General features: G+C 48.8%; 1 protein-coding gene across 1 annotated transcript; it reads right to left on the bottom strand.

Annotated features, from left to right (window-relative positions):
• Positions 1 to 103: 103 nt before the first annotated feature.
• COPG1 (COPI coat complex subunit gamma 1) lies at positions 104 to 22,171 on the bottom strand. Its single transcript, XM_054162641.1, has 24 exons — positions 22,024 to 22,171; positions 18,933 to 18,985; positions 18,108 to 18,188; positions 17,939 to 18,010; positions 17,011 to 17,090; positions 16,023 to 16,098; positions 15,775 to 15,867; positions 15,378 to 15,464; positions 15,073 to 15,230; positions 14,356 to 14,489; positions 12,851 to 12,918; positions 11,927 to 12,115; positions 11,363 to 11,458; positions 8,801 to 9,044; positions 8,350 to 8,425; positions 7,910 to 8,013; positions 7,676 to 7,801; positions 7,186 to 7,254; positions 6,681 to 6,823; positions 4,794 to 4,965; positions 3,736 to 3,833; positions 2,110 to 2,248; positions 1,062 to 1,160; positions 104 to 482 (listed from the first exon to the last, which is right to left on the bottom strand). Exons 1-24 carry the CDS (start codon positions 22,058 to 22,060, stop codon positions 352 to 354), a joined length of 2,625 nt encoding a protein of 874 aa, XP_054018616.1. The 5' UTR covers positions 22,061 to 22,171; the 3' UTR covers positions 104 to 351.
• Between the last annotated feature and the right edge of the window lie 486 nt (positions 22,172 to 22,657).

Below are 22,657 nucleotides of genomic sequence, written 5' to 3'. Positions count from 1 at the left end.
CAGCGGCACCGGGGCGGGGCGGCGGCAGGGCCGGCCCCGCCTCGCGGAACGGAGGTCGCTTCACGAGAGACGGACAAGGCGGAGTCACCAGATGGCTTTATTGAAACGACAGAGAAAGGACAGGGCACGGCTGGCGCGGCCTCCCCTGCGCACGCTGCCACCGCCACGGAACGCTCCAGCGCAGGGGAAATCAGGCGGTAAGAGATCATTATTTTACAGACAGAGCCCCGGGTACAGCCGCTCTGAAGAGAGCACAAAAGCCACGGTCCTGAATGGGATTCCTATTCCGCTGACAGAGAAGAAGCGTTGGCCGCGGGGGCTCGGCCCTGGGACAGTCCCCGAGCAGGCGGTTTATCCGACGGAGGCCATGATCACATCCACCGGGAGCTCCTCCCCGCTGCGGGCAGTGACCTGCATTGTCACTGTGTCCGTCAGGACAAGACGAGACCGTACCAGGAGGTCATGGCCACCCCGAAACACACCTGGGAGAGAGAGCAGGAGGAAAGAGTTAGTGCTGCCCTGAAAGCCTAAAAATGCACACAATGCTTGGTAAGGATGAGGTTCTCACATGCAGCCTGGTAAACCCCCAGCACCGTGCCAGGAGAGACCCTTGTGCAGCACATTTCTCATATGCTATAATGTACCTGGGACTCATGTTACTGTAAAACTCACAGAAGTGTAAAATAAACTCCAGTTGTGAAGAGATTCAGGCACTCCTTCAGTGGCTGCCACTCATCCAAAAGCTCCACTACGTACCCGTTTTGCTGGTAAGGGTGCTTTATGGCCCCAAGACTCACCCCAAACCAGGATGTCACAGGTCATGAAGACAGCAAATTCCACCCAACAGAGCCTGGGGCTGGTCCTAGCATCCCCCTGCCACAACACCCACCCTGATCCCAGCATCAGCAACTCTTCACTTGCAGAGACAGAAATCACAGCAGGTGTAAGACCCTAAGTCCTACTTGTAGAGCAGTGGGCTGCATCAAAAACTCCTGCCTTGATCTTCAACAGGCAACTGCATGCAACCTCCCAGACAGCTGCTGCTCAAGCAGAGACCTCACCTGCCAGGTACAGTGTGTGAGAGTTCTTGTTATCTGGCACTTTATCCGATCGCTCACAGGGCTGCATCCCCAGGAACTTCACAATGTTGCTAACGGCCTCTATTAAGATCAAAAAACAAATAAAAGAGGCTCCATGTCACAAGTATCTTAACAAGGACACACAGAGGGCATGTGAAGGTGACTCAAGCTCTCCCTTTGTTTTAGGGTTCGTGTTCCTTGTCCTGAGGGACACGTTGCGTCGGTCAGTATTGTGGTTTTGGAGGCTGTCAGGGAGGCAAAGGCAACACACAAACCCTGCCTGCCACCAGACAGCAGTTCTTTTATCTGGTGTAGCAAGGGTGCAACAGAAAGGTGACAAATGAGTCAGAGAGTGGAGTGGGAGAGCACAGCTGGCTGCACGCTTACTGCACAGCCCCAGCAGCCTGCTTGCTTCTCTGGGGACAGATACAGAAGGAAGAAGACATCTTGCCAGAGACACAGGTCTTCAGAAGGAATCTGAAAAGGCCTCAGAAAGGGTCTTTCAAATCCCAAGGGGCTGTGCAAGGAAGCACAGAGATGGCTATAGGACATGGACACCCTTCTAAGCCACCAAAACGACTGGTTTTTTTCACAGGTTTCTCAGGAAAAGTAAAAGGGCTCCTTAATACATGCTGAAAGAGAAGAGGCCTTACACCATGAGCCTGGCCCACCAACCTCAAGTCTTTTGCTCTTTGCATCTTTTCTTACTGGTCTCAAGAAGGGAAGTGGGAGCTCATAGCTGAGCTGTGGTCTGTAGGCTTGGGAGGGCAGAATGTGAAAGCGCAAAGCAAGACGTTCTCTTGCCTCCCACAATCCAGCCTGGTCTCCACAGGGCCCAGAATTCTCACCTGTTTTATTGAAACCTGAACTAACTTGTTATCACATAATAGCTCTGCATTTAACAGCTGCAGTGGAATAGCTTGGGAAGGGTTTTGCCCCATTAGCCTTTCTGTGAGAGATCTGAAGCAAGCCAGACTGTGCCTGCTGGAGGGCATGTTAATAGCTCTGCTGGGCTCAGACACCCACTTACCATCAAGGGTTTTAATGGCAGATAAAGTAAAGGTCTCTTCCTTTTCATACTCATCACCCACTTCATCCCAGGCTGCTCCAAAGTTTGGCTTCAGAACACGCTGGATATGATCAGCCACTGTTACCTCCAGGTCTTCAAGCTGGTGGTAGAAGAGGTTAAAGTGAAACATGGTTGTTCTTAACTCTGCTTTCTCCAGAGTGAACTCAAAATGTATTCCCTGAGATCAGGTGAATGCAGAAGAAAGCCTCCACTTCCACTCACAGATACATCAGAGCAAGCTCTGCCCCTTTTGATGCTTCAGCAAACACTGCTTGGCTGAGCAACTGCTAACTCTGGGAAAGTCGCTGCTCAAGCCATCTCTGGTGTTTTCAAAGCAGGTTGTTGTTCTGTGGGCAGGCCTCAGCCTGACAGAGATCAAAGCACTGAACAAACATCCAAAGCAGAGGAAAAAACAAAAGCTAAGAAATAGCTGCTTGTGCTCACACAGATGCAGTATTTACTTCCTTAGAATACACATAAGCCTGTATTTTGCCTTTCTGATTTATTGTTTAGTGGGCTGGCAAAGTACAGTGGGACACTGTCAGATGCTTGCTAGCATCTAATGCCGCGTGCTGGGTTAGCTGAGCTGCTGCCCTGACTACGTCTGTGCCAGGCAGAACTGGGTTGTCCCTCCAGAGCATGCATTGAAGGGCAGCCCATGCCAGAATTGGCTGGACAGCAGCCCACATTCATTTCAGCAGTCGCTGCAGGAAAGAAATCTCCCCTTGATTCTAGCTGAAACACATGGAAGAGTTTGTTTAAATATCACTCGTGCCCTGGTGACTGGTGGGAAGCAGTGAGAGGGGTTAACCTTGCACATTCCATTGAGAAAAACCCTCTCCAGTCCTCCTGGGAGGACTCTGTGTTCCCAGTGACTCAGTGCACAGCAGTGCCCCTAATCAGTTTTGAAGCAGTGACAGGCAACACGTAGGAAACAGCCTCTGGAGCTAACAGGGCAATCAGAGGCTGTGTCACAACATCCCTTCCCCTCTGGAGGGTAAGCACCACCCTCTGTGAGCCAGTCTCAGTTTCTCACCAAGCACAAGTTCACCTTTTTCCTTTGTGGTAAAAGAGCCTGCCTAGAAATAGCAAAGCCTGGAAGGGGTAGATGTGCTTCTGCAGCACCAGTGCAATCTCAGTGCTGGAGTAGGAAATCCCCATCTTCCCCAGGGCAAAACCAGGACATCAGACAAGGCAGCTACTCATGGAGAGCACAAGACATGGTCCTAGACATGGTCCTAGGGCACTATCTCCACTACCCTGACTGTGCAATTGCTGGATCCCACAGGACACAGCTAGGCAAACCTGGAGGATATACCACAACCTCCCAAAGCACTGGTATCCTGCAGAGTCAGGTATCTGCCTGGAGAGCAACAGAAGGATACTCCACACAGGACAAAACAAGCTCTGCAGACCCACATCTGCATCCTGGGACAAACTTCAGAGACAGCAAGAATCTACTGTTCACACAAAGCTGCCCTCAGCAGCGTCACCAGTCACATCACTCTGTGCAGGGATCCAAATACAGCTTACAACCCCTCAAAATAACAGCAGTTTTCATGACTAGGTACACCCCCAGCTCCTTACCACATACTCATCCTCGTAACCTTCATCGTCTGTCTCACCCGTGTTTGGATCACAGTCCTTGACGGTGAACTTCATCATGCAGCTGAAGGTACAGGCAACTGGAGGTGGGGAAGGCAAAGCTCACATTACCACTAGATCTGTGCTCCCCTGCAGCAGAAAGGGGCTGGGAGATTCAGGGTGGCTGGGTTCTCCCCATTGCTGTCAGCAGCACAGGCTTAGCCACTGACCTAGAGAGGGCTCTCTGACAGTTTCTGGCTCTAGAGGACAAGTTATTTCTTTGTAATATTACAGCTAGCAAACAGTGATAAAGACAGACTCATAATGGTTGTTCAGGACCACAGTCCTCAGATCCTCAGAGCTGTTACTGATGAACCTCAAATTGTGTGGGAAACACTAACTCACATGTCTTACCAGTGCCTTGTGAAGAGGCACGTTCCTTATCAAGGGATCATTTTGTGCACCTCTGAAATGAAACCACCTTGCGCTGCAGCATGACAGCTGATTAACAGCACTTGGCTGGGAGAGGAAGCAGTGACTCAACCACCAGAAGATGGCCACCAACGGGTGAACAGCAGCAACACACAGAGGTGAGCAGTCCCAGAGCACAAACCAGGGTGACCAAAGCAGAGGCAAGGCCTGGTTCATATTCTGGACAGTGACAAATAAGGCGAGGTTCAGTTCAAACAGAGCCTTGAAATCCCAGCAGTCTGAAACAACCCTTGGCTACTGGGAGCATCTGGCACTCACAGCACTTCCCAAGTGCCAGCCTCCACACATACCAACACAAAGGACAGGCTAAGGAACATGCCAAGGAGATAACCCAGCAGAGGTCATCTGCCAGGTCTCAGAGCCTGACTCCACAATGCTACAGCACAAAGGAAGGAGAAGGGAGGCCTGACAGCCCCCAAACAGCAAAGTCATGTTCACCATCACTCCAGGCTGCACCCACACACAGGCTATAAATACCTGGCTAGGATGCAAGGTAGAATGTAAGGGGGCGAGCAATGTGGTACGCTCAATTTGGGGGACACCAGGAAAACAGAGGGCAAACTGTTTACCTGCTGCTGGATCCTCTTCAGATAGTACCACTAGTGTGTAGCATGTGCCTGGCTGGTTGTACACCAGGGTTTTGGCAGGTACGTAGCCAATGACCTCATATCCCTCTGTTGGCTCCATCTGCACTGTGACATTCTCCAGGATCTGATCGTTCAGGGTATTCGTGCAGTCAAACTAAACAGGGAAGGGGAAAGCAGCAACAGCTTGAAGCTGCTCACTGTAGATCTAGCAGCAGACTCACTTCAAACAGAGTAAGGGCATGGTAACAGCTTGTGAATCCCTGTCTCTGTGCACCTTAGAATCATAGAATTGTTAGGGTTGGAAGGGACCTCAAGGATCATCTAGTTCCAACCCCCTTGCCATGGGCAGGGACACCTCACACTAGATCAGGTTGCTCACAACCACATCCAGCCTGGCCTTAAAAACCTCCAGGGATGAAGCTTCTACCACCTCCCTGGGCAACCTGTTCCAGTGTCTCACCACCCTCATAGTGAAGAGCTTCTTCTTAACATCCAATCTGTATCCACCCATTTCTACTTTTGCTCCATTCCCCCTAGTCCTATCATTACCTGACACCCTAGAAAGTCCCTCCCCAGCTTTCTTGTAGGTCCCCTTTAGATACTGGAAGGCCACAATAAGGCCTCCTCAGAGCCTTCTCTTCTCCAGACTGAATAGCCCCAACTCTCTCAATCTTGCTGTCAGCTGGCCAGTCACAGGGGTCATGAGTTCCAGTTTAGCCACAGAGCAACTATGACTTAAACCAACACATTTAAATGTTTTAGAAGAAAAACTAAAACCCTGCAGGGGCCTCCAGTGCTCCAGCAAACTTTTTTTCTGTTGTGTTGTCTGTTTGGTTGGTTGCTTGTTTAAACAAGGAAACAACACTAACAATGAACCAGAACAAAACACCCCACAGCTACCCAGTGCCTGTCCTCTGCAACCCAGATTGGAGCAGAGATTAATCAGAGTGGGGATGAGTGAGCTTCTGCCTGCTTCAGATCACCAGTTAGTATAGAAGTTTTTCCTCTAAGTGCACTTTACCCTTTCTCCCTGGGTGGTTATTCTCAGGTTAACTCTTTGCTGTATTGAAATGTGAGAACTGTGTTGCCTGTGTCTTATCACTTTGATGCTACAGGGACACAGTGCCCCACACCAGATGGAACAGAGTATCCTCTGCACAGCTGAAACTAAGGATAGTTTGGGCGAGTTTCAGCAAGTCTGAACTTGCTGGTCAGACTTGTTCCAGCTGCAGTGACAAGTCACTTAAACTCATGGTGGATGGACAAATAGAAGCAAAGATCAAGCCCTGCAAGGACAGTGTAAGCAGTTCTAAGCTTTTGAGGAAGGAGTTGGCCAAGGACAAACCACACAGGACTTGCTGTGCCTTGAACTCCCCAGAGTCCAGGCAAAAAGGCTGGCACAACATCCCTAATATCTCCTATGTGGCAGCCAGGTGGTGCAGCCAAGACCAAGACAGAGAGAGAAAAGCACCTGTACTAAAACAAAGCATGTTGAGCACATGGGCTAAAACAAAATGTAGGGGATGAAGAGCTCTCCCCCACCATGTCCCTTTCTTGAGTATCCTTTTCAGCCTTTCAGATACAGTAAAGCTCACTCTTTCATGCCCAAACCACATAGCTCCCCTTGCCAACTGCTCAGTAAGAGCAGCCCCACCTAGTGCCTCTGATTTCCTTTGGCTGTGTGTATAAGCACTGTTCAGACAAACACACAAGCTCCCTAATTAATTTTTTCTAGGGCTCTGCTACCCTGGGTGAGAAATTAAGGACTCCTTATTGTAGTCATGTGCTTTTTCTTCACAGTGGAGCTTTTAACCAGTCAAGAGCTTATTTTCCAATCCTTTTTCAGCACCACATGCCACAGCTACCCACCTGGAACACCATGTGGTTGACGAATGTGTGCTTGGTGCAACGAACCACATACTCTGTCTCCAGCTCTGTCAGGGCCACAGGCTCTGGGGAAGACTTGAAGAGTGGGCCCAGTCCACGAAACTCTGGGATTGCCCCCAGTTGCTCTGAAACAGAGAGCATGGAAACCATTGCCTTCCCCACCCCACAGGAAGGTGCTGGCAGTTTCAGGGTTCTTGTTGAGGCTGCCAGAAGCTGCTGCAGCAAGGAGCTATCCATCAAACACCCATAAACACTCACTATGGACTTTTAAAGGCAGAGTCATCCTTTACCCACATCCACTGCAAGATAGAAAGAACAGGACTGCAGGCACCCCCACCCCCCAAAGTGAAGAGCTTGACTTCAAGTTGGGAACTCATGTCACTCTGAAAGGAGATGGGAAAAAGGCAGAGGGGCTAAGGCAGGCTCAGGAAGAGCTGCCCATACAGTTCTCACACACAAGCACAGAAGAGGCCTTGCATCAGTTTACCCTGGAATATTTCTTGCCGTGTTGCTGCCACCTTTTCTGGCTGCTTGACTACAGCAACAGGGCCATTGTCTGCAAAAGAAAAACAGAAAATACAAACACCAAAGGATTTGATGGTGAAGAACAAGAACTAACTACATCAGAAAACAGATCAATGTCTGGAGGGGATTTTGACTAAGGAAAGGAAGTGAGCTCATTTCTCATCTTGCTACGGACTATACAACTATATTTAGCCTCCTAAACACCTTTGGAACTGCTGCAGCTCCAGTGAGGATTATCAGCTATTACCAGCAGTTGGACTAAACCAAAACATTAGTGTGGGAGCAACCAGATTTGCTGGCTTTAGTCTTCACAGAAGATGTAATCCCACAAAATTCAAATAGGATGGTGCTCAGCAATTCCCAACAAGCCCAATGCAGCCTGCTGTCTGAGGGCTGGAGCTGCAAGGGAATTACTCACTGTTTGGGCCAGCAGTCAGGGGACTGCTCCTCACCTGCTCTTTGCTCAATGATAGGAGCTGTTGCCAAAGGAACAGATTTCAAGTCAAAGGGTTTCTCAGAGGGTTCCAGAGTGTACTGGTGCAGAGCCCTCTCCAGTCCAGGTATGGACACTGTCAAACCTGGAGACAGAAGGGACAGGTCACTGAAATCACAGATAATGTCAGCTCTTTCTCACTTGTTAAACCAGGAAAGAGATGGGGACTTGTTTTGAGCACTTCCTGCATTACCATTTAGGATGTAGCCAGCATTGAGGGCTTTCTGCTTCTGCTCCAGGACATTCAGGTAGAAGGTGGCTCTATCTCTTACTTCATTGTCATCATCCATCACACACCTGAAAGCAGAAAACTTTGCTCAGTTCAAGGCAGCAGAGTCCGCATGATGAATCCAGGTGACTAAGCCACCTTACAGATCCAGGAAGAACATGCCATAGGAGACAACCAGCAATCTACTAGTAATGGTATTAGAAAAACAATCATCTGCCACATTTGTCTTCTGTCCAATTTGTGGTGCTGAATGCAGTGGTGATCCCATCACAGGACCCCAAGTATCCACTACATCTTCAGATCTACAGCTAGAAGAGACCAGACAGGCATGGGGATGCTAACAAGCTTTCAAGCAAAGAGGGTTTTCTATCTCAGATGTTGAGAAACACTGAGGTACAACTCACCTCTTCAGTAACACCAAGATACTGGGTAACATCTCCTCGTTCTGGGCTCCAAACTTAGCCAGGGCACTTACAGCACCTGTGGCACAAGTCACAAAAACAGAATTAAACAACAAAGAAGTGAGATGAAGTTTCCTCCATTTCCTGGACATGATGAGATGCTGTCAGAGATGCTAGCACTAGTACAAAGCATTATTCTGACTACAAAGAGGCAAAAGTATTACAGCCAAATGCCTGCAAACCTTCTCTGTCCAGTTTCAGTCACTGCTTCTCCCGCCCCATCTCTCAGCTGCAGGCCACCTCTTCCATCAGTACTACTGCAGGATCTTTGCTGTGCAAAAAGATCTGCTCAGGACTAGAGCAAATCACAGTCCTCAAAATCAGAGCTGTTCACACACTGCCTTTCCTTGAAGATCTGTCATAAGGCAGACGACTTTCCAGGTCTGTCTCTTACCTGCCCGGACTTCTTCATGCTCCAGGACAACCCTGTTGTAGATGAAGCGAATGTACTTGGAGGGGTTGTTGGTTTTGGGTCCTTCCTGCCCCAGGAGGTGGAGGATACGTGTGGCCAGCACAGTGAACTCGCAGTCCTCGATGAACTCGCAGAGGTGAGACAGGCCTGTCTCTTTGCTCTCCGAGTTCTCCTCAATGATGCTGATGATGCAGTCCACAATGGCTCGCTTGTATTCAAAGCCACCCTAAGGAGAAAAAGGGAAGTGCTCAGCTGGAAATCTCAAAGCATTTTAGAGACTCTGCAATAGCCAGGCAGGAAAGAATTTCCTTTGACAAGGTCACTCACACGCTTTTAATTTGGGTTTGAAAGGAGAAGGGCAGTAAGGCTGCCCACACTCTTGACCCTCTTTACACCCAGAGGGCCAGCTAATATTCAAGTTCTCCTGGCATCTCCCTTCAGAATGGCTGCAGTGAAGAAAAAAATGTCTTAAAAAGACTAAAAGAAACCATCCTCCTGAAGGTTTTACGTCTCCTTCAAAATCCTCTGCTGCTAGAACTGGTGCATAAAAACAGCCATATGGGAGGAGGAAAAAACCAACCCTCTCCCCTTTAGCACCAGACATCCAAGGATGAATCACAAGAGAAATATATTTAGGATCACATCTGCCACAGCAGGACCCAGCAAATAACCCTATTAGTGAGGGAAGACAGGCAATCAATACCACCCCAGGCACACCCCATAACCTGCCACACTGTTAATGCTCAGTTATCTTCAGATGTTATTTACTGGAGTCCTGGGTACACACCAGGGGATTAAACTGCACACTATCCTCTGCCAATGACATGCAGAGTGCTGGGCACTTAGGAGACCTTTCTGGAGCTATTTTGGATTGAAAAAAAACCAACAACAAAACAACAAAAGCTTTAAAACAGAATGGTTTGAACTACAAAACCACATTCAAAATGATACCATCCACCCACAGAAAATCTGGGAGAGGAGAAAGGTCCATTTTTCACAGGAGCAAAACAAGATGCTCTGGTTTGTTCCCAGTTAGGCTGTAATTGGCAGAAAGTGATGTCAGAGCAAGCAGCGGTGCCAGCTGTGTTGCAGGCTTGTTAGCTCTCTTAGAAATGAATAGAATAGAATAGACCAGGTTGGAAGAGACCTTCAAGATCATCGTGTCCAACCTATCATCCAACACAACCTAATCAACCAAACCATGCAACCAAGCACCCTATCAAGTCTCCTCCTGAACACCCCCAGTGATGGTGACTCCACCATCTCCTCAGGCAGCCCATTCCAGTGGGCAATCACTCTCTCTGTGTAAAACTTCCTCCTAACCTCCAGCCTAAACCTCCCCCGGTGCAGGGTGAGACTGTGTCCTCTTGTTCTGGTACTGGTTGCCTGGGAGAAGAGACCAACCCCTGCCTGACCACAACCCCCCTTCAGGTAGTTGTACACAGCAATAAGGTCTCCCCTGAGCCTCCTCTTCTCCAGGCTCAGCAACCCCAGCTCCCTCAGCCTCTCCTCACAGGGCTGTGTTCCAAGCCCCTCACCAACTTTGTTGTCCTTCTCTGTACTCGTTCCAGCAAGTCAACCTCCTTCCTAAACTGAGGGGCCCAGAACTGGACACAGGACTCGAGGTGCAGCCTAACCAGTGCAGTGTACAGGGGCACAATTACCTCCCTGCTCTTGCTGGCCACACTGTTCCTGATGCAGGCCAGGATGCCATTGGCCCTCCTGGCTGCCTGGGCACACTGCAGGCTCATGTTCAGCCTACCATCAACCAGCACCCCCAGGTCCCTCTCTGCCTGGCCGCTCTCCAGCCACTCTGACCCCAGCCTGTAGCACTGCATGGGGTTGCTGTGGCCAATGTGCAGAACCCGGCACTTGGATGTGTTCAATCTCATGCCGTTGGATTCTGCCCAGTCTGTCAAGGTCCCTCTGCAGAGCCTCTCTACCCTCCAGCAGATCAACTCCTGCCCCCAGCTTGGTGTCATCTGCAAATTTACTGATGATGGACTCAATGGCCTCAGCAAACCTCTGTAAAACTGTCTTTCTGCAATTTATGTCTGACTGAATGCAGAGAATGGTGGTAGGTACTCATGATCCCTTCACTGCCACGGCACAGAGAGCAGAACAAAAGTGGGCCCGTGTCATCAATAAATAGGTTGTGATCAAATCTTTGTGTACAAGACAAAACTTCTTGGAATTTGCTGTCAAAGTATAAAAGAAAGCTGGTTCAAATGCAAAACATACATGGACCGCCAACAGTTCTGCTGTTGCCTGCATTTGCTTTGAGAGCTAATAAACCCCCCAGAAAAATCAAAGAATGAAAACCACATTAAAAATATCCCTGGCAGTACTCATATAATTATTGTGCACAGCTGGTCATTTCTGCCAGTTAGACTGCAAGCCTTTTAGAGAGAGCTCTTCTTGCTTCTGTGCTCTTCTTGCACAGCATTACCAGTAAAAGCTTGACTCCCACAGGGAGTCCACTGTGCAGCCCTGCAGTTCATGCATAGGAACAAGGAGCACAAAGTGGTTGTCTTGCAAACTTACCTCTTCCCGAAGCATGGTGAAGAGAAAGTTCATGAGGACGGTGTGTTTGCGAGGGTACTTCTGACACAGTGCATTGATGGCCTGCACCACTACAACCTAGAGGAAAAGGGGGGCAAGTGAAAAAGGATTCTGCCTCACAAAGCAGGAAAACATAGTTGAATTATGTCAATTCTGTGCTGGTCCCCAGCCTGGAAATTCTGGGTTTGCCTTTAGTTATCCAACAAATGCAATTCCAGGAGGTACAATCCTAGGAATTAGAAGAGATCAATCTTTATATACCAGCTAGCCCCTAGCAAAGGCCAACACCCACTGTAAAGTAAAAGAGATTTAATTCTCAAAGGGCATCTCCCCAGAAGACAGCATGTGACTTTGGAGCTGGCTGCTGCATGACTGAGACATGGCTTAGGTCAATAGCCTCAGATCCTTTCTCCCCACCGCAAATACTCCGCAGCTCGGCTCCTAGAAGCAGCTGCATGCAGGTTCCAGAGAGCACACAGAAACATAGACAAAGACCAAGGGGTTTCTTCAGGAGCTTGTATGTCCTTCCTCCTCCCACTTCCTTACTTTGAACTCATCTGAGATTTCTGACATGAAAGAGGAGATCTGCTTCATGAGCCGGTCAATGCTGCTTTCACTGCCAGTTTTCAGCAGCGTGGTGATGGCCAGGGTGGCTATGCTACGGTTGGAGTCCGTCACAAGGTTCTCCAGGTCTAGGTTGCAGGCAGTCACAGCAGATGGGTGCTTCATGGCCACCTGCAACAGACAAGAAAGAGTGGGAATCACTCATTAGATGCAAAAGGCCTAGCTCATATCAAAATCCACCAAGGATCTCACTCCTTCCTGCAAAAGCAAAGGCTACAGACTGTACATGAGGGTCACTTCAGACAACTCACTCTAATCCGAGGGTGGAGCTCTATCTTCCCATAGAACTTCATCTCTTGATGGAAGAGAAGCAGTAGTAATAAAGAATCTCTCACTAATTTTACCTCTGTCATTCTACTCTCTATATTATTAACAATAAAAAGCTATGAAGTCTCAACTGAAATTCATGGAGCCCAGCTCTGCAGAACAGCTGGGTGGGTGGCAGCACAGCAGTTACCAGACACTGCCATTTTATCTTTTCCTAATTCCTTTTTTATTTGTTTTAATATCCTACAAGGTCAGGTGAAAAGCTGAAGCAAAGACTGCCACAGAGCAGGCAAGCAGCAGCAGTTCTGATCCCTGTTTTACAAGGAACTCCTTCACCAGGGGAAAGACCAATCACATTCTTATAGAGAGCTGTGAAAATGACTTTTTTTTTCCCCTTCCTTCTGTAAAGTGTTCTTTGAGGTTTTATTCCACTCAGAAAGCGATGAAATGCAAGGCTGTAACCCTGGGTAAAGGTTATTCACACAACATTATCAGATAATCTGGCCCCTTTTCTCTTCTGAAGCTTGCACCTCCCTGCACACGAGAATCTATTACAGCTCCCCAGAGGCTGGCTCCTACCTTGTTGAGGGTACGGACAGCTGCGTATCTCAGTGCTGCTTTGGGGGAGCTGCAGAACAGCTGCAAAACTGCAAGGAGGGAAAACCAACAAAGGCAGACATTTAGGCATCTAGTACTGAGAAGTGTTTCATACCTAAAGCAAGAGCTTCAACGAAGAAGCAGCTGCAAGCACAAGATAACTAGAAGCCTGCTTAAGAAGCAGCTGTGAATTTACCAGCTTCCTCAGTCCCTTTTGCCACACATTCCTGCTGACTACTCTCTCTTACCCACCTCCCACTTTTTACACAGAGCTGCTATCCTCTGCTCCTCTTGAAAGCAAATGTCATCACCTTGTCATCTTTTCTACTAAGTCAGTGTGGACTGCTCTCCATTTCCACACAAACCTTGTTTCTTTCCCAGGGCTGGTCCATGATGGGCACCCTCCCTGTGCAGAGTGGTGACAAATAGCCTCCCTACTCACCAACAGTCTCTACTCAAGAGAACTACTGAACTGGGCTGAACTGGGAAAGCAAGATCTCAACACATGGGCTTCTTGCACAATTACACTCAGTCTAAAGCAGGGAATCAGTTAGAATTCAGCCCTATTTCACAGAAAAATCAAATCAAATCCTCACACTTTGACACACCAGGCAAATACCTTTACAGGAACAAAGCTATCCACACACACCACAGGCTAGCAGCATAAAGCAGCAAAGGGTATGGTAATGCTACAGGCTGGGGTCAGAGTGGCTGGAGAGTGGTCAGGCAGAGAGGGACCTGAGGGTATTGGTTGATGGTAGGCTGAACATCAGCCTGCAGTGTGCCCAGATGGCCAAGAGGGCCAATGGCATCCTAGCCTGTATCAGGAACAGTGTGGCCAGCAGGAGCAGGGAGGTCATTCTGCCCCTGTACACTGCACTGGTTAGGCCGCACCTCAAGTCCTGTGTCCAGTTCTGGGCCCCTCAGTTTAGGAAGGAGGTTGACTTGCTGCAGCTTGTCCAGAGAAGGCAACGAAGTTGGTGAGGGGCTTGGAACACAAGCCCTGCGAGGAGAGGCTGAGGGAGCTGGGGTTGCTTAGCCTGGAGAAGAGGAGGCTCAGGGGAGACCTTCTTGCTCTCTACAACTACCTGAAGGGAGGTTGTAGCCAGGTGGGGGTTGGTCTCTTCTCCCAGGCAACCAGCACCAGAACAAGAGGACACAGTCTCAAGCTGCACCAGGGGAAGTTTAGGCTGAAGGTTAGGAAGAAATTCTACACAGAGAGAGTGATTGCCCATTGGAATGCCCAGGGAGGTGGTGGAGTCACCATCATTGGAGGTGTTTAGGAGGAGACTTGATAGGGTGCTTGGCTGCATGGTTTAGTCGATTAGATGGTGTTGGATGAAGGGTTGGACACAATGATCTCGAAGGTCTCTTCCAACCTGGTTTATTCTAGTCTATTCTATTCATTACAAGCCTCAGACTACACAAGCTCCTTGTTTCCTGCAGTCCCACAATCTCCTTGCCATTGCCCTGGGCGCCACATTCACCTGAGACAGCTGGAGCCAGCTCTTTAGCAGTGCAGTTGGGCAGGTTCACAATGGCAGATGCAGCTTCATAGACCACCATCTCATGCTTGTTTCTTAGGCAGCTCTCGATGAAATCAAACAGGGGGCTATCACGGCTGAGGGACAAAAAAACCCACAAGAATGAATTAAAACAAAGGTGCTAAGAGGAATGAACAATTTGGCAGCAGAAATGGGCAAGTCCCACTGCCCATGAAAAGGTAAATGCAGGTAAAAAAGGTAAAACCCATGAATCCACTGCCCCTGGATTTTGGAGTGGCCATTATACTGTACTTTCAGAATGCTTGGGCTGGAAGCCAAGCTGCTTTTTGAGAAGACCCCCTCTGCCTTAAAGGGAATCTCCCCCTCTGCCCTCACACCCTGAGAGCTGACTGTACACACAACGAGCCTTATCCACCAGAAAGCCACACTGCTAGCCAAATAATTACAGGAGACAGAGAAAACAAAGTAGAGTATCTCAATAAATAAAAGCTCTGCAAAAAAAAACAGTTTAGAGAAACAAGAAAGTACTCCATGTGCAAGCACACGGACAAGACTCACAGAAGTCATCTCATAACAACCACGACAGCACTCAGCATCTTCTCCACTGCCTTTTTGCCCAACAGTAAGAATTGCCCTTGTGAGATGGCAAGTGAGCCTGCAAGAGGAAATTCTTCCAGTGGGGCAAAGGAGCCCCCTCACCTGCCAGCCTCTTCCTCCAGCAGCTTGCTGGCTATTCGAATCATCATGCAGTAGGCAAATGGTGACTTGAGGCCGTGGCGTGTGAACTTGCTGAGCATCTTGTTGACCGCCAGGCGGTCGTTCTTCCGCACGTGGTAGAGCAAGCCCAGAGCATGGTACTGTGCAGGGAAAGAGGCTGTTACAAACCTGTGGTGTGTTCTGCTTCTATCCCCTCTGTTCCCCAGAGGTGCCCAGCTGAACTGCAGCAGTTTGCTCTACTCCAAGCTGCTGCTTGCTGCTCCCTGTGTTGGCAGCGAGTCTCCTACCTGCACCATGATGTTGTCACTGGAAGCTGCCTCCTGAGCCTCATTCACCCAGCGTTTTACCACATCATAACTGGTCTTCAGCAAGTGCTGGGGGGAGGAAAAAAAACACAGACAGCTCATGAGAGGAATGGAGGAAGCTTTGGGAATCACAGTTTATGAGGGTGCTGGAAGCAGCAACTTAGAGAAGAGCAAGAGACCAGCGTGCAGAGGCTTGGCCTTGATGGCTGCAGCCTCAAGAGGTCGATGATCTTCCACAAAATCAGTGCCAGTTCCTCAATGCACAAAGAGAGGAACAGCAACACTGAAACCCTGAAACTCCCAAGATACTCAGTCCCACTGCAGATGACTGCTTCCCAGCTTGGCTGTTGCTCAGGCCTGCCCTGCAGGGAGTACATACCAGGGAGGACACCAGAGCAGAGCTGGATACACTTGGCACTTTGTCAACAATCGCTTGCTTCATGTAGCGCTCAATGGCCTGCAACATGGTACTCTGCAGGGAGAAGGAAACAACAGCTGATTCAGAAAAGCCATTTGGAGTGTGAAAGGGGAGATGTAAATCATGAAATGCAGAGTGGAAGGTGGGATGGAATGAAGCAGGGCAAGGTGAAAGACCTTGGGCTGCCCCAAGGGAGAAGCAGCACTTACATCAGTGATTTGACAGAGTGCTCTCACGGCAGGGCCTCGGTAATTGTCATCCTTCCCAGTCATGTCTTTGGTCAAGCTGGTTGAAAACAGAAAGCATTCAATGCTGCACTCCTGAGCCAGCAGCTTTCAGGTGCATTCACCCTGCACACAGAGCAGCACGCAGCCAGCATCGTAGCTGAATGCTGAGCAGACAACTGCAGGTCTCAGGCAAGTCCCACCAGGGTGGGAAGGCAGAAGAACAAGATCAGTGATCAGGTTCGAAGCCCAGCAGCAGGCTGTCTGAGCTCCTGATCACCAAGTGAGGGTGCAGCACACACACATACCCCTGAGGCATCTCCCTTCCTTACTGAACTCTCCTGCCTTTCCCCAGAGTCCTAGTCACTGTGAGACCATCTATGAGAAAACAGAGTTCATCTAATCACAGCACTTGGGACTGGCTTCTGCCTGCTGCATGGCCTCAGCCCTCAGCAGACCCCACACCCTCCAGCTGCTGTGTGGCTGTACCACATGAGCCTTTCACTGAGATGATCAGCAATTCAGGAGTGACTCACAGAGGGGATTCTTTTCCCTGCTGAAGTCGCATCCTGCACTGCTTCAGAAGCAGTAAATCTTTGTCTACCTGTTGAAAGCCTTGGGATTTATGCCAGAAATCTTTAAAAAGCTTCAAGGCATTCAGACAGGAAAAGCAGGAGTTTAATAAACAGCCTTTTGCAAAATGGGAAAAGCAGTAGCACTGTCCTATCTAGTAACCAAAGGAGACAACCCAGACACCTATGTGCTTAAGAGGTGAGGACACAGCACGTTTCCCATACCTCACCAGGAGTTCAATCTCTGCATTTTAGAGGCCACTTTTAAAGGAAAAATTCTTCCTCACTAAAGTCATTCCCTACCCTTATTCTGCTTAGAGGCTACAATTATCTCCAAGAGGTTGGAGAGGCATTATTGGAGGACATGTGAATCTAACAGTGAGAAAAAAGAAACAACTGACCTGCTAGTAACAATGATTACATCTTCTGCAATAGAAGACATCTCTTTGATAGTCAGGTAACACATCCTGCGAAGAGTTGGCTGACAAGGCAAGAGAGAAGCCAGACATCAGCTGAGAGGGTCTCAGAGATAGGAAGGGATCTCAGTTTTCGCTGCTTCCATGATTTTATTGTGAAGATCAAGAACCTGATACTTTCAGAGAGGCCCTGTGCCTAAGTATAAAAGATGTACAAACCTCACACTGATAAACAAAACACCTCTTTTTCTTCTAACCCCCTCAATGTCAGAGTAAAGCAGCAGACACACCAGATGTAGCTGGATCTGCAGTTTCATCTTTCACTTGGCATTCAGAGGACCATGAAGAAAGTCATTAGCTAAAGGCACCCTGTTGCTTCAAAAGCAAGAAGCAAACAACTTACATTCCTGAGTCTGGGGATTTCTACATGGGTCTCATTATTTTTAGTGCCTTGTGGTTTGGGGGACAACTAGTGAAGGTACTACTGCTGTGGGTAGGCATTAAATTTCCTGGCAGCCTCCAGGACACACAGTCCTTGACTCTCAGCGGGAAGCAGGCTCTTTAAATGCAGGGCACAAGGTATTTCAGCTGATTATATGCTTGATTTGTGTTGAACACAACCACAAGAGTTAAACAGCAATTCAGAGGGAGGAATCTGTGTCTCAAGAACGGAGAATGCTTCAGTTAAGCTGCTACAAGGTCTGGAAAGGGCTAGGAAGGCGATTTCTCTTTCTAAACTTTCATGCCACCCCTCCCAAACTTTGTTATCCTACTCTTCCCACTCAGATCATATGGTTCCAGAAAGGATGGAAAAGCTGATTGTATAAAATCATACACCTCCAGGCTCAAAAAAGACACCGTTGACAACTTGTCCCAGTAAATAAATATAGCAGAAAATTACAAGCAGACTTACATCATTGGACTGGAACAGTTTGGTCATAGCAAAGAAGGATTCGGTAGCTTCCATGACACCAAGGTGCTCCCCCTGGAAGATGTTTGGAAGGGAAAAATCGCAGTTACCACAACCAGATTTGGGCCAGCTGCAAGTGTCTCTGTATAGGTGTAGATTCTTCCTCCCTTACCTGGTTTATGAGATACAGGATCTTGGTGAGGATATGAGCACATTTTCGTGGGTTTATGGGTGTCTCATTAAACACTCGTGCCTGGAAACAAAGCACAGACAAGGATGCTGACACCAACACTCCCTTTCAAACACTGTTCTCTCTGGTGCTGGTCACCAATATGAACATGCTGTGGCAAGAGTCTTAATGGTTTTGGAACATATTTCCTCCCAATTTCTGTTAAACATGGAACTCTTGAAAAGCTGGTCCTACAGTCTGGGCTCACAAATACAAGCGCGGTTAAGGTTTAAAGGCCAAATCCTCATCACACTTTCACCCACACAAGCCTGAACTGTGTGCTGGCTAAAACACCAGTCTTGAGACAGAAGTACTCGTGCTCTGTGAAGCTAAGGGGAGCCACAGCATTGCAAGCACACAGAGAGCACTGAAACAAGTGGGTCTGGGGATCGAGGAGTTTAACTGCTGTTGAATACATAGACATCCTTTCAGAGCAAATTCATAGACTATTCCTTAACTGCTCACACCCTAGTCATGAACTTTGCCATCTATGAGACATTTGGAATGCTCACCAATTTAGGGTGAGCTTTTCCCAGATAATTTTATTACTTTTTATAGTCCATAGTCTTCAAGTCACTACAACTTTTTGCTTCCTCTCTTCAACAATAAAATAAAGACAAGAGTGTTGCCCATTTCTTTCAGAGCTAGCAAGACTGTAACAAACTCCCACTTCCTTGCTGAAGTTCTCCAGTGACCTTCTCTACAGATGGAGAGACTCTATCCAGAAAGGGGTATGCAAAGGAGAGCCTGAAGAGCCTGAGGATTTACCTCCTGCAAGACTGCACTTTTCTCCAGGTGCTGGAATGGGTTGGAACCTCCACCTGCAAAATAAAGAGAGTAAGAGTCCAGGGACAGTGCTGTGGGAAAGCAACTTTCCAATCATGCCCACACATTAAAACCAGATTGATCATTTGGAGGTAACCCTTTTCACAAACACCAAACACCCTGGGCTCCCTCTTAAGTAGTATTAATAGGATGCCTTCATAGCAGTTAGAGAAGGCATAGCAGACAGGACATTCTTCACTTTGTCATACCCTCCAGAAGTAACTAGCCATGAGCCACAGCTGCTCCACTGTTACCCCAAAGACCTATATCCAACCTCTGGGCTGGGAGTGCATTGACAGTTACAGCATTAATAAGACAATCCTAGAAAAGCTCAGACAGAAAGAGGTGCAGCTTGCCAGTCTGTGAGTCAGGACTACTTTATTCCCTTCCTTATAAACCCATAAAGAATCCACCAGTAAGTATTTTTGGCTCTATTGCTAAGAGAACAAGACAGCAGAGCAGAGAGCCTGGACACAGCCTAACTTTTGTTGTTCCACTTAACAGAATAAATTATATTAAATAATTAAAACCCTCACCAATTAAGGATGAAATAATCAGAGGGAAAAGCACTATCATTCTGCATGGTCTCCATCAGCTTGTCTCTTAAGCATTTGTGAGCTGCAGCTTTTCAAAAGCTGCAAGTTATTGATAAGCAGGTTTTAATTAGTACTGGTGTTTAGCCTGGCCCTGGGACAAAAAGCAGCCATTCCTAGCTCTGTTCCAGTGTTTAACAAGCCTTATCTGCTGGACAGCACTGCTCCTGGGCCAGTTCTGGTTTGACCTGGCCTTGGAGCATCCTCCACTGGTGCCAGGAGCCTTTGCAAGAGTAAGCCTTACACCTGAAAGCAAACATCTGCACTCTGGCTCCCTCCTGGATTGTAAGCTGCCCTCCTCTGGCCTGGGAGAAGTTTGCAAACGCAGCAGGTGCCTGAACAAACACAGACACTTATGCATGGTTGAGGCGAGAAGAAAACAAGGGGAAGGAACAGAAACAATGTCTTTAGTATGAATATGAACCAATTCTAGTGTAGGCAGGTGAACACTGTGCACCCAGAAGCAAAATATTTTTCACAGCCCTGCACATCTTCAACACCTAAATCAACAATGTCTACAACACCCAGACCACCGTTGCCTCTTCATCCTCCCTAACACTAAGGATCTTGAAATATGTTCTACAGGAGGCCTCGTTCCCCATTGCACCCTGTGTCAAAGTGTTCTTCCATCAGAGAAGGAGAAAGGTGCAGGGAAGGCAGAGGCTGTGTGTACAGAATGCTCCTAGGATTGAATGACTAACAGCAGTTTGTACTGATGTGCAGAGATGCCATCACTGACCAAGCAAGGATCTCAGAACAACTGTGTGCTCCAAATAGCACCTCAATGTGCACTTCTGAGAGTCAGTGGGAGCAGCTCATCCCAGGCTACTAAACCATTCAAGAAGAGCAAAGACAGATGCCAATTAAGCAGACACTCATCTCAACAAGAAAGACTAGTCTGTTAGCTTTTACATGCAAAGAGTAAATTCAGGGATGACACACTCCCACTTTATACTGGCAATGACAACAGGAATGACAGACACTGAGGCTATACATTTTGGACATGTACACATCTACAGGAGAAAGGCAGGAGCAGAAAATACTAGGAATCTTCACTCAGGGCAGAAGTAATAGGATGAGAAGTAAATGCAACAGCGAAGTAAACATGTGGGAAAGCACACAAGCAGCAGTGGAAAAAAGAAGAAAGGAGAGATCTGTACGCTCTTGGTACGAGCAAAAGTCAACAAAAGTCAGCACTGCAATACAAGGAAGTGCATCTCCTGCCAGCCTTGGCCATAGGTAATGCCAATACCTTGAAGTGTGTGACAGGCGTAAATGGAGAATAGCCCCAAAAATGAAAGCCAAGTGTAATTCCCCTCCAACAACTGCCTCACTAAACTCTCTACTTATCAAGATGTCACTGAAAGCTTCGCACAAGAGAAACAAGTGCAAAGCATTTAATGCACTTTGGAATAAAGGGCAAGCACAGCTGCACAGAACAGTCACTAGGATTTACATTGAATCAATTCACTTCAGGAGGCACTGATTTGTTAACAGAACTAACAAGGTTGGAAAAGACCTTCGAGATCATCAAGCCCAACCTATCACCCAACACCATCTAATCAACTAAACCATGGCACTAAGTGCCTCATCCAGTCTTTTTTTAAACACTTATAGTGATGGTGACTCCACCACCTCCCTGGGCATTCCAATGCTCAATCACTCTTTCTGTGAAGAATTTCTTCCTAACATCCAGCTTAAACCAGCACAAGCTGCACAGAGAGCTTCACAGGAAAGTGAAAAAGATACTACAAGGCACAACCATGAAAGTAAACAGCTACCCCTATTCCACCTGAATTACAAACCACACAAAATAGCAGCCTCTCCCTTACTACTTGGGCCAAAAGATTTAAAGATCAAGCACTCAATTTGTGTTTCTTCAGTGTTCTCAGCCTTTCAGATCCACTGAAAGCAACAGTGATCTTGTTGGAAGGGCAGACCACGTTTGTCAGAAAAAGTGACAGAAACCAGAAATTGGACTCTACCTTAAACTAGCACCAGGCTTGAGAGTAGGGCAGCTGTAAGTAAGGCTACTGTGCTCAGTATTTAGTCTCAGACTCCACATCTGGCACCGCAGCAGGCAATCTCAGTGTGCTGTGCCTGTGCAAGTGGTTTAGCCTCTGGTTCCGAGAACAGCATCAGACTGCTCTAGGACGTCCTCAGCGCTCCTGTGCACACCAGCCAGCCCCTGCTGCAAACGTGGTACCAGGCCGAGTCCCCCAGCTCCCCGCTACCCACAGGAGGGGTCTCCCCTCACAGCTGCCCCATTACCCACAGGAGGGGGCTCCCCTTACAGCTTCCCCCTTACCCATAGTAGGGGTCTCCCCTCATAGTTCCCCTTTACCCACAAGAGGGGTCTCTTCTCACAATTTCCCTGTTACCCACAAGAGGGACCGCCCCCCACAGCCCAGCTCCTCCCGGTTCCCCCCGCCTCCTCTCACCGGACTCCTCGTCCTTCTTATCGAACTTCTTCAGCATGGTGCTGCCGAGCGGCCCCTCGGTAAGGCCTTTCCCGCCCCGTGGCACTCCCGATGCCAGCCCCGCTGCCAGTCCCGGAGCCGGTACCTCCACCCGCCCCTTCCTGCTGCCCGCCCCTTCCTGCCAGCCTGTCACTGCCGCCGCCCGCTCCCTGCGCAGGCGCAGCCCAGCCTCCCTGACGTGCCTCCCGGCGGCGGCCCGGGGCGCGGGCGGGGCGTGGGGCCATGACTGACAGCAGGGGGGCGGACACCGGGTGCGAAAGCTGCTGCCTGATTGGCGGAGAGGCAGGGGCGGGGCGTGAGAGGAAGCTGGGGTGGGGGGCAGCGGGGCTGTGTGGGATATGGTGTCACCAAGGGGCACATTGGCGGAGGAGGGGGGGAACGTACGGGGCCCGGGAGGCGGGCACTGGGAACCCTTAGGGGGCACTGGGTAGGAGAACACTCTGGGAGAGGCGGAGGAAGGGCAGGGAGGGGTACCAAGGAAACCATGGGACGTCACGGCTGGAGCAAGGAGTGGCACATTGGGACGCGGAGTGTAGCAGGACATCGGAAGGGGAGATTCTGGCAGGGGGTTTGTGCCCAGGGGCAAGGAGAGCAG

The sequence above is a fragment of the Dryobates pubescens genome, chromosome 1, assembly GCF_014839835.1.
Source record: "Dryobates pubescens isolate bDryPub1 chromosome 1, bDryPub1.pri, whole genome shotgun sequence".
NCBI classification, from domain to species: Eukaryota; Metazoa; Chordata; class Aves; order Piciformes; family Picidae; genus Dryobates; species Dryobates pubescens.
Note: the sequence above shows the minus strand (reverse complement) of the source record. Positions and strands in the feature narration are given on the sequence as shown.

Excerpts from the sequence above, each read along its gene's own strand:
- COPG1 (XM_054162641.1), bottom strand. The coding sequence starts at position 22,060 with ATGCTGAAGAAGTTCGATAAGAAGGACGAGGAGTCCG. Across the intron at positions 14,490-15,072 it reads CTGGAGGAAGAGGCTGGCAG|CCGTGATAGCCCCCTGTTTG; the intron begins GTGAGGGGGCTC and ends TTTGTCCCTCAG. Across the intron at positions 9,045-11,362 it reads TCACCATGCTTCGGGAAGAG|GGTGGCTTTGAATACAAGCG; the intron begins GTAAGTTTGCAA and ends TTTTCTCCTTAG.